Genomic DNA, 10,769 nt, shown 5'->3' with positions numbered 1-10,769 from the left:
ATCCAGCTCTACACCTTGTTATCTCAGATTCTCCAGCATCAGCAGTTCCTACTGTCTCTGAACCAGAGACTTTATTAGCTCAGAGACCTGCCCCTGTGCTTGCAAAATTTCTGTTTCTTATTGCTTGACCGGCTTTGCCTTGTTCTGCTATAGTCCAAGATATATTGCCTAGGGTTATTTGCCCCAATTCAAATACCTTTTCTTTATTGTCATAATTATTTGTTTCTGCTCTCCTTCTGAAGATGCTGTACAGTTCCTCTGTTGTTAGGATTCTTCTGGTATATCACAGAAGTAACCATTATCTTGTGTGAACCTCAATAGTGAGTTTCAGAAGGTGATTCCAGTTCTGTTCTCACAAAATATTTAGCTTCCCTAAAGCCAGGTCTTGCCAGTAGAATTGCTGAATCATAACAAGGTGCAGAACCCATTAACTTAGCTTTTTACCTTTCCAATCAAAAACTGATGCTACTTGTGGTATACCTTTCGTTCCTCTGGCTGGGATAATCCAACTTTGAGCTGACTAGGTGTAAAAGTCCTGACGAGACTCATTTACTGACTACATGGTCTCTCTGGCAATTATGTGTATGTGTATGAATATGTACAAGTGTAAATATACATAATTTGGTTAACTCTTCAGTGCCTATCTGTTGGAAATCCAAGTTTATTCTGTTCTTCATCTAGGGAATGAATCTCCATCATTCCTGATCTGACCAACAGATTTTTCAATATTCCCAAGCACCCCAAAGTGTTATGAAGAAAGTTAGTTGCATGGCATTCTCCACATTCCGCTGAAGGATGGCCAGTTTGTGCTTTTCTAAACAAAAATGGTCATGGAATGTGAGCACTACTGTCTTACTGCCAGCACTAATTGCCATCTGTAATTGTCCAGAGGGCAGTTAACAATCACCCACATTGCTTGGTGTGACCTACATGTGATTACAGACACACAGCAAAGATTTCCTTCCCAAAGGGCATTAGTGAACCAAAAGGGTTTAATAACAATTAACAGTAGTTACATGCTAGCCATTAGTCTAGATTTTTATTCCAGATATTTATTGAATTCGATTTTCACCATCTAACATGGTGGGATTGAAACATGTCTCCAGAGCATTCACCCAGAGTTCTGGATTACTAGACTGGTTCTGGATTTCTAGTCAGTTTGTACTTGAAAACGTTGTCTTCTGTCACCAACATATGATAGCTGATTCAATAAACAAAGTTAGGCATATAAATGTTTTAAAAATCACCTACATGCACTTGATAAATAGTACATAACTGGTTAGTACTCTGCAGTTGCGTTTCTATTTTGAATTTCAACAAGGTAAATGTAATGGACTTCTAATTTCTGTAGTAAATAGCAAATATGCAATATGAAATAAGGCTGGTTTCTCTTTGAGTGCAAGTCCATAGTGCAAAACCGTTCATGAATCAGGTCAAGTTATCAATAAACTGACATACTTATTCAAGAATGCCAAATAACCAAATGACATAAGACGTCTAATAGTGCATTAGTGATTTGCCTTAAGGGTAGGTACTCTGCTCATTCTCTACACCCTCATTGTTTTGTGCTTTTCAATTGCTTGCAGGTGCTTCTCCTTTCAATTTCAGGATGTGTAACTCCTCAATCTCAATCTTCCTCTTGATCTACATTTAATCTTTCTTCAGTCATCTTCTTAACAAGTGCTCATGCCTTAGAATAGAGTACTCATTGATAATATTTCCTCCTTCACAGTGTTGAGATCATCTTCACTGATCTTGTCTTATCACAAACTACTTTGTGCTTCCCTAGCACCACAATTTGCAATTTTCTAGCCTTTGAATGTCTGTTTTTCTCAAGCTTGATGTTTCATCCAGGTACAATAAGACACAGGATACAACATAGGATACAGAATAGGAAAAAACAAGTAAATTGTTCTGCTCCTCATCCAAGAGCTAACAAATCTGAAACTGGATATGCTTTTCTAAAAGGACATGAATTGTTGAAACATTTCATCCTTGGACCAAGATATATTGTCGCATAAAAGTATTTATGGTGACATAATGTTGCAGCTACCTAAAAAAAATTGAATTAAATTCCAACATTTCTGTAGATGAGTGTATCCATGAGGATGAAAACTGTCCTAGGAATCTTTCTCCAATCAATGAGGATAAAGGTGAACTACGATTAGAGCAACATGCTGTCACTCCATTTGGCATTCAAGGAAATTCGAAGAAACGAGGGGTTCTAGAGGAAAGGTAGGAGTAAAGGATATCTCATGCTGAATGTTTTCTCTTATATATCATTGAAAGATTTCTTTTATTTTCAAGCATTTTTGGTTTGTCCTTTTATTGTGTGTCAAAATTTGGCCATACCATCCATGCCAACCAGATATCCTAAATTAAGTAGTTCCATTTGCCAGGATTTGGCCCATATCCATGTAATCCTTCCTATTCATATACCCATCCAGATGCCTTTTAAATATTGTTAGGGTACTAGCCTCCATGACATCCTCTGTCAACTTGTTTTATACATGTCACCACACTCAGTGTGAAAAAGTTGCTCCTTAGGTCCCTTTTAAATCTTTCTTCTCTCACCTTAAACCTATGCCCTCTAGTTTTGGACTCCCCAACCGCGAAAAGACCTTGACTGTTCATCCTATCCCTGCCACTCATGATTTTATAAACCTTTATAAGGTCACCCCTCAGCCTCCGATGCTCCAGGAAAAATAGCCCCAGCCTATTCAGCCTCTCCGTATACTTCAAACCCTCCAACCCTGGTAACATCTTTGTAAATCTTTTCTGAACACTTTCAAGTTTCACAACAGCAGTCTCCCTCCAGAAAGTCCTAACACTCCAGTGCTTTCTGAACTCCCTTGACTCCTAGTCAAGTAGCATGGTGACTTTAAAATTTTCATCTTTGTTTTCAAATTTCACATGGTCTTGTCCATCCTTATCTCTTTAATCTACTCCAGAATGACAATCCTGCAAAATATTGGCATTCCTTTAGTTCTGGCCTCTTGTACATTCTCAGTTATAATTGCCTCACCAATGGTGCCCTTGCCTTTACTTGCTTTGGCTCTAAGTTCTGGATCACCATTCCTACACGTTCTGCTTCTCTACCTCACTTCACTCTTGTAGTAATTTTCTTTAAACCAGGAGAGGTTTTCACCTTCCATATATATGAATCAGTTTACCATTGTTTAGTTAATGATGTATGGGAACAGTAAGTGTAGCCAAAAGTTGAAGCAGTGTAGCAGCTTTAAGAACAGAATAGAGGTTCAATGAACAGATAACAAGGTGTAGAGCTGGATGAACACAGCAGGCCAAGCAGCAACAGAGGAGCAGGAAAGCTGATGTTTCGGGTCTGGACCCTTCTTCAGAACTGGGGGAGGGGAAGGGGATTCTGAAATAAATAGAGAGAGAGGGGGAGGCGGATGGAAGGTGGATAAAGGAGCAGATAGGTGGAAAGAAGACGGACAGGTCAAGGAGGCGGGGATGGAGCCAGTAAAGGTGAGTGTAGGTGGGGAGTTAGGATGGGGGTTGGTCAGTCAAGGGAAGACGGACAGGTCAAGGAGGCTGGGATGAGGCTGGTAGGTAGGAGGTGGGGGTGGGGGTTGAGGTGAGAGGAGCAGATAGGTGGGAGAAAAGACAGACAGGTCAAGGAGGCGGGTTTTGGGATGAGGTCGGGGGTGAGGACAAGCTGGGCTGGTTTTGGGGTGAGGTCGGGGGAGGGGAGATTTTGAAGCTTGTGAAGTCCACATTGAGACCATTGGGCTGCAGGGTTCCCAAGAGAAATATGCGGTGCTGTTCCTGCAACCTTCGGGTGGCATTGTTGTGGCACTGGAGGAGGCCCAGGATGGACATGTCGTCCAAGCAGTGGGAGGGGGAGTTGAAGTGGTTCACGACTGGGAGGTGCAGTCGTTTGTCACGAACTGAGCATAGGTATTCCACAAAGTGGTCTCCAAGCCTTCACTTGGTTTCCCCGATGTAGAGGAGGCCATATCGGGAACAGCGGATACAATAAACCACATTAGCAGATGTGCAGGTGAACATCTGTTTAATGTGAAAGGTTTTCTTGGGGCCTAGGATGGGGGTGAGGGAGGTGGTGTAGGGACAGATGTAGCACTTCCTGCAGTTGCAGGGAAAAGTGCCAGGGGTGGCGGGGCTTTTGGGGAGTGTGGAGCGGACAAGGGAGTCACGGAGAGAGCGGTCCCTCCGGAAGGCAGATAAGGGTGGGGAGGGAAAAATGTCCTTGGTAGTAGTGTCAGATTGCAGGTGGCGGTAGTGGCGGAGGATGATGCGTTGAATCCGCAGTCAAATCCCCCTCCCACTCCTTGGATGACATGTCCATCCTGGGCCTCCTCCAGTGCCACAATGATGCCACCCGAAGGTTGCAGGAACTGCACCTCATATTTCGCTTGGGAACCCTGCAGCCCAATGGCCTCAGTGTGGACTTCACAAGCTTCAAAACCTCCCCACCCCCGACCTCATCCCAAAACCAGCCCAGCTCGTCCCCGCCTCCTTGACCTGTCCATCTCCTCTCCACCTATCTACTTCTTTATCCACCTTCCATCCACCTCCCCCTCTCTCTCTATTTATTTCAGAATCCCCTTCCCTCCCCCATTTCTGAAGAAGGGTCCAGACCCGAAACATCAGCTTTCCTGATCCTCTGATGCTGCTTGGCCTGCAGTGTTCTTCCAGCTCTACACCTTGTTATATCAAAAATAAAAACTGGTCATCTTTTCATTTCATTGTTATTAGAAATCAAATAGAAATCTCCAGCATCGGCAGTTCTTACTATCTCTGAGAGGTTCAATTAAGCCTTCCTTGCTATTTTATGGATAACCTTGAGAAGCGGGGATGGAAGGATTGATTGTGCAGGTTGAATGTAGGGTTCTTCAGATCTTTACAGAAAGAATGAAAGGGGAATGTTTCCTCGACACGCCTGATGAGATCATTAAATTTCATTCTGCTAGAATTTGAAGAAAATGTTGCTCACATTTAAATAAGGGCCATGTCTAAAGGTGCCCATCTACTAACTCATTAGTTGACCATTAAAGGAGTGGAGAATCTCACACCTCTCATGAACTTACTCATTCAGCAAATATTTTAAATTTATGTGTTATAACAATAACTACTATGAAATACCATTCCACAAATTCTATTTTAACAGTTGCTTTGAAAATCATGTAATTAAAGATTTGAAGAACCATTTGAAGATTTGTTTGAAGACTTGGTAGGAGTTTACATTGAACTGATAGTTAAGAATATCTGGTCTAATAGATTTTTACCACATTATCTCCATGCAAAGTGTCAAATTGATAGCAGCTGGGGAAGGTTCAGTCATTACCTCATATACCACCATAGGTCGCCGTGGTACATTGGAATGCCAACATCCTGTGCTAGAAAGTTACCCTGTCCCTTTGATTTTAAAATTTACATTACATTTACACAAATGTGCCTGGAAGTGCAAAATGTTAATCAGCCATTACAGCCTACAGACTAAGGGGATAATTTTAAATAGTACAAATGTGTTATATTTAGCATTTACAGGGTAGACTTCATACCGCACAGAACAGCTCACTCATGTGTTTACTGTTTGAAAGCTTTTACACATGTCTGAGTTATTGATTATCTTCCAAGGCACTACTGGATTCTGTACTGCAGGGTTTAGTTATACAGCTGTGCTAGGTAGCATTGTCCATTTTTATGGCTTAGCTGATTTCCAAACCACTAATGGATTTTGCTGGGAGAGTTTAGATACACAGCTGTTCTGGTGAACCTGAGCTTGTTATATTGACAAATTTATAAGATTTTAATAAGACTGTGGCTTTTCCGGAGCATATTCAAATGATTTGTGTATAGTTTGACAAATGTATAACCGTCCCAATGACTTCCAAGTGTTAATGTAGGTATTGTAAGACATAGGGTGAGAGGGTTAGGAAGGGTGAAGGGTGTGGGGATTGGGAAAAGAGCAGGAAGGGAGGGACCCTTACAGTAATCTGTAAAAATTGGCTTATGTTGCTGTCAATGGAAGCCATCCTTTTACCTAAAACACTGAGAATCCTGGAGATACACAGCAAGTCTGGTAGCATCTATGAACAGAGGAACAAGTTAATGTTTTGAGTCCACTATGAGTCTTCTTCAGAACAGGTCTTTTTAACCTCGCTGATTTGATATCAGCCTGCCTCCATCTCTGCCTTGGGTCTTTCAGGAGCTGGCCTGACTCCCCTTCTCCTCAGAGGAATGTCCCACCGGCTGGCAATGCCAGAATAGAAGGTGGGGTTACATCATGTAGAAAATTCCTAAATCCTAATTCCCATCTCATCTTGAAGCTTCAACCCAACAGGCACATACAACCAACAAGGTAACAAATGATCAAGTAATCTGCTTTTGTGATGTTTATTGAGGAATAAATATTGATCTAGACACTTCTTCAAAATATTGTCATGTGATCTTATACTTCTGTCTGCAAGAACAGATGGCACATCACTTTAATGCCAGAAGACAGTACTGAGGAAGCACCAAGCTTGTGTAAATTACTTGAAACTACAAATATAAAGAACCTTGAACTTTTCAATTCACTTGTTTCTTTATATTTCAAGTTTCATTACAGAAATGTTGGGCTAAATCTTACCAGAAACTGGCTGTATCATTTTCGGCACGTTTCATGGAGGATTTCTATCCAAGAGGCCAGGCAAGTTCTGTCATGCTATCATTCTAAGCTTGTCTCATGCCCCATGGCATCCTGCCTGTCATACTCCCCAATTTTCTGGAGGTGTAAATACTCCCCACTGCCAGCACATCCTTGTATTTACAGCACCATCTTTAAAGGGCCATTGTGCAGACTGGAATTCCCCTTCTCTGTACATATAGTGAATGAGCAACCACAAACCAATGCTTATCAAGGTACATAGGTGACAAAGCTGTCACTTCATTGCACATACAAGTGCACAGTCTCACATCTATTGCTGTTTAAGAACCAAGCCCTATACCTTACTCATCCTTAGCCATATCCCATTACTATTCTGCCAAAGTCAATACTACACTTTCCACAATCCTGATGTAACCCAAATTCTTGTCATTATTTAATGTGGGACCATCACATACAGGGAAGCCTTCAAACAACTTAAAACAATTACCTTTATTCAGCAACAATGGAAGCACATAATAAATAGACAAACAGAAGCTTCCAAAATGTGGTACTTCACCCAGCTCTCATCTACTGGAACTGGCTGTTAATTAGGTCCTGTCTGGCTTGTTGCACTTGTTGCTGCAGTACTCTACTACACAGAAGGTGAAGTCCTTCTGCTCAATTTCCTCATCTTCCTCCTCATGAGATTGCTACTGCTGTTCCAGCTATTCAGCATCCATTGCATCCCCTCTTTGCCTGTTCCAATTGTGGAGTGTGCAGGATGCAATTATGCAGCACGCTCCGTCTGGAGTGTACTACAAGGTCCTCAAGATAGATCTGAACTTAAGAACCTCCGCCTCAAGAGGCCCATTATCTTGTCCACCATGGCACTGATCAAAGAATGGCCTCAATCAGCATTTGCTTAATGGAGTCATCAGCCATGGTCGCAGTCACCCAATAACCATCCTTGTAAGGCACCTGGTATTCAAACTGACACAAGAACATGAGAGTTCTCAAACGTGGCCATCATGTTAGATCCCTGGGTACTTCGTGCAGTCTTCCAAGATGTGGTACGAATGGTTGCAGATGATTTGCACATTGATAGTATAGAACCTTTTTGTGAATTCAGCTGCATCTAATATGACACTCACAGTGCAACATGTGAACAGTCTGTAGCGCCCCACACGTGGGGAATCTAGCTACGTTGGCAAAGCCTACTGCCTAGACTGCAGCTCCAATCTTGACACAGGGAAATAAGATAAAGCAGTGTGATCTGACACAAATTGTTTTAATAACAGCCTTGATACATTTGTGGATTGAGGGTTGACAGTCCCACATGGGGCCCCAGTGAACCCTTGAAAGGAGCCAATAGCATAAACGTTTTATGCAACCATCACTTTGCCAGTCACCGGGACAGAATGATCACCCACTCCTTTAGGTTGCAGGACTCGCTCCAGTAGTTGGTATAGTTCTGTGACAGTGCTCCGGACAATCCGTAGCCTCTGGCATCACGGCAACTTGCTCATCTTGAAATGGCTTTGAGGACAATAGACTCTGTCCCTTCTGTATCTCCTCCTAATGGGCCTTTCAGCTGTGACCTCTTCATGTGGAGACTCTTCAGCCATCGCTGGAAGTTGTTACTGGTACTGAGATTACTGGTACATCTGTTCCTCCTTCATCTCTCTTTGCTTTTGTTGCACTAAGGCAACAGTAATGATAACCCCTGCTGTGCCTAGATCCATAATCCATGCTTGCAATATACCCATGTGGGGAGCATAAGAAACAGAACTTAGTAATGTGAGCAGTCAGCATTCACATCACATACAAATGGCAGTTTAGTATAGACTTCCATACAGTGGGACATTGAGGGCTATGGAGTACTTCTCCTTTGAACTTTGACATAGGACCTTATTCCAATGAATGAATCAGCAGTCATGCTGGAAAGGGATAGTGGGAGATAGTAAATGCTACGTGAGTACTGAATACTTGTCCTCCCATCCCCAGATCACCATGAAAGGCATAATTAAATAAGAACATGTTGGAGAATCCTTACAGTTAAAGATGAGAGGAAGCAGCTCCCTGCCATGTGCAGCCAATGAGATCTTGGACTGTCTTTGTGAATTGTGGCTGGCAGGTGCCACTTTTAAGGTTCTCTGTGATCTCTTCTGTTTTCACAGAAATGACTATCTTAAATCTGCAATGACTAATGGCATGGTCAAGGTTGTTTGTGACCAGCCTTTGCACCCCACACAGTTGTACGGTGCAAACATTTCACGTGTGGTGCTGTGATTATGGGTGAGTGCCTGATTAATGCAATTGCTCCCTGATGGGCCTTGCATCATTCACAGGTAGAAGTCATGTCCTCATGTGGGTAAAACCTTCTGACTCTGCCCGCTCTGGGTGTAGTCATGCACATTTTTGAGTTCAGTGAATATGGCAGAAAACACAGATCATGGTTGTCTTAACCTGATAATCAAACCCACCCTCTCTTTTAAACCTTAATATCCGTTTCTTCTTGGCACTCCCAGGCAGCCAATCAGGTCCGATCTTCTCCATGTTCTCATACACCATCTGGAATTATGCCTGCAGCCTCATTGATTCCCTTAGTCCTGGCAATATATCTTAGCGTTACTCACCATTGGGCTGCAAGGTTCATTCCCCATTGACCCCACAGAGGTGGTGACTGCTGACAACAACATACCCTTCCTCCACAATGTTCCATGTCCTCCCATACACTATTGCCTTCTCCACTTATATCTTCACCATTCTTATTCCCTCTGCCTTCCAAGTTACCTCTAATCCCCAGAATTTATTTCTCCAACTTCCCTAACACAGCACAGACCATGATTTCCCCAAAAAGTAACCCTGACTGTGTCCAGGCCCCTGGATGGAGAACTGACATTGACCATAACTGACTGTACTGAGGTCCACTGACTGACAGCAACTCCCCTTAGACTTTGAGACATGGCCATTTGATTTATGCACATGCAGTGTATTTGCTGCATTTACTGCCGATGCATGCTGAGATTGACATAGCATGGAACTATACAGTAACATATTCGCTCCATGGCTAAGGCAGGAAAATGCCAAAAGACAAGGCAGGGGTGCTGTGAGCATCCAAGTTGGCATAAAATGAGTGAGTTCTACGAGAGTGAGCAAGCTGCTCTGAGATGCTGTCTGGGTCCAATCCATGAGTTAAAGTGAGATAAGTGGCTAAACATATGTGCAAAATGTCCTTACAACTGCATTCTAATGAAAAGTGCTCGTGTATTCCAAAGTGCGGTATTGAAGTGTAGAACTATACTGTGAGTGGGTTGGAGATGTACTATGAGAATTTCAGTAAGGCTGTCATGTGTTATATGCCAAGGTTTGTGGAAAGGGGATGCATGCAGTCACTGCCCATACTGCCCTGAGATATTGGTGGCCAAGATGAAAGTCTGGAGAGGCAAGCAGCACATCCGAATTGCCAAGTAATTGCTCTGACTTTCGTGACGTAAATTATTGCCTTCTAATATCTATCCAACAGTTCAAAAGTAAAAAATTGCATAATAATGAGGTGAGAATAACTAATAATAATATGCTAATACATGCAAATATCACTCCCTAGCAAGAATCCCATCTAACTGTTCAAAGTTTGCTTGGGAAATGGGACTTTTTGCTGTTGACATCAAGAAGCTCCTCGCTGGCCATCTCATATGATTTTCCCAACTTTTTTACTGTGGCCAATGTCCTTTAGGTGGGATGATTCTGCCCATTTTATTTTGTTTTGGACAATAGTTTTCTGTTTTGTGGTGGCTTTGTTTGAAGACCTTCCCTCTATACTGTTGTAGATTGTGTAAATTTTTGTGATCACACCACTGGAGTGAAATTTGAACCACAACTTCCTGACTGAGAGAGATGAGTGTTACCATCTGAGCTACAGCTGACAAAGCACAGTATTTAGGTGTGAAGCAACCTGTAATGGTATGGTTTTTACATTTTCTTACATTTCTCAGGATTTAAAGGCAACTATCTTAATGAGCCAAGAGAAAATGTTTTGCTGCCCTTCACTTCAGTTTCATTTTGTAGTACTGCTATTTTTGAGAATGTTCCAAATCATTTATCACAGACGAACAAACAGCAAAGCCATAGAATGCAAGCTAAGCCAATTTGTTAA

The 10,769-nt window shown here is 42.3% G+C and overlaps 1 protein-coding gene across 1 annotated transcript in view; it reads left to right on the top strand.

The window, feature by feature from the left end:
• Window positions 1-10,769, top strand: part of LOC109933430 (centromere protein J-like) — a 67,939-nt gene that overhangs the window by 10,043 nt on the left and 47,127 nt on the right. Inside the window, exon 2 of the mRNA XM_048600951.1 lies at window positions 2,091-2,235. Coding sequence (XP_048456908.1) covers window positions 2,091-2,235 — 145 coding nt within the window. The remainder of the gene's footprint in view (window positions 1-2,090; window positions 2,236-10,769) is intronic.

Source organism: Rhincodon typus, chromosome 9 (assembly GCF_021869965.1).
Source record: "Rhincodon typus isolate 14 chromosome 9, sRhiTyp1.1, whole genome shotgun sequence".
In the NCBI taxonomy this organism is placed as follows: domain Eukaryota; kingdom Metazoa; phylum Chordata; class Chondrichthyes; order Orectolobiformes; family Rhincodontidae; genus Rhincodon; species Rhincodon typus.
This window is presented reverse-complemented; position numbering and strand designations above follow the sequence as displayed.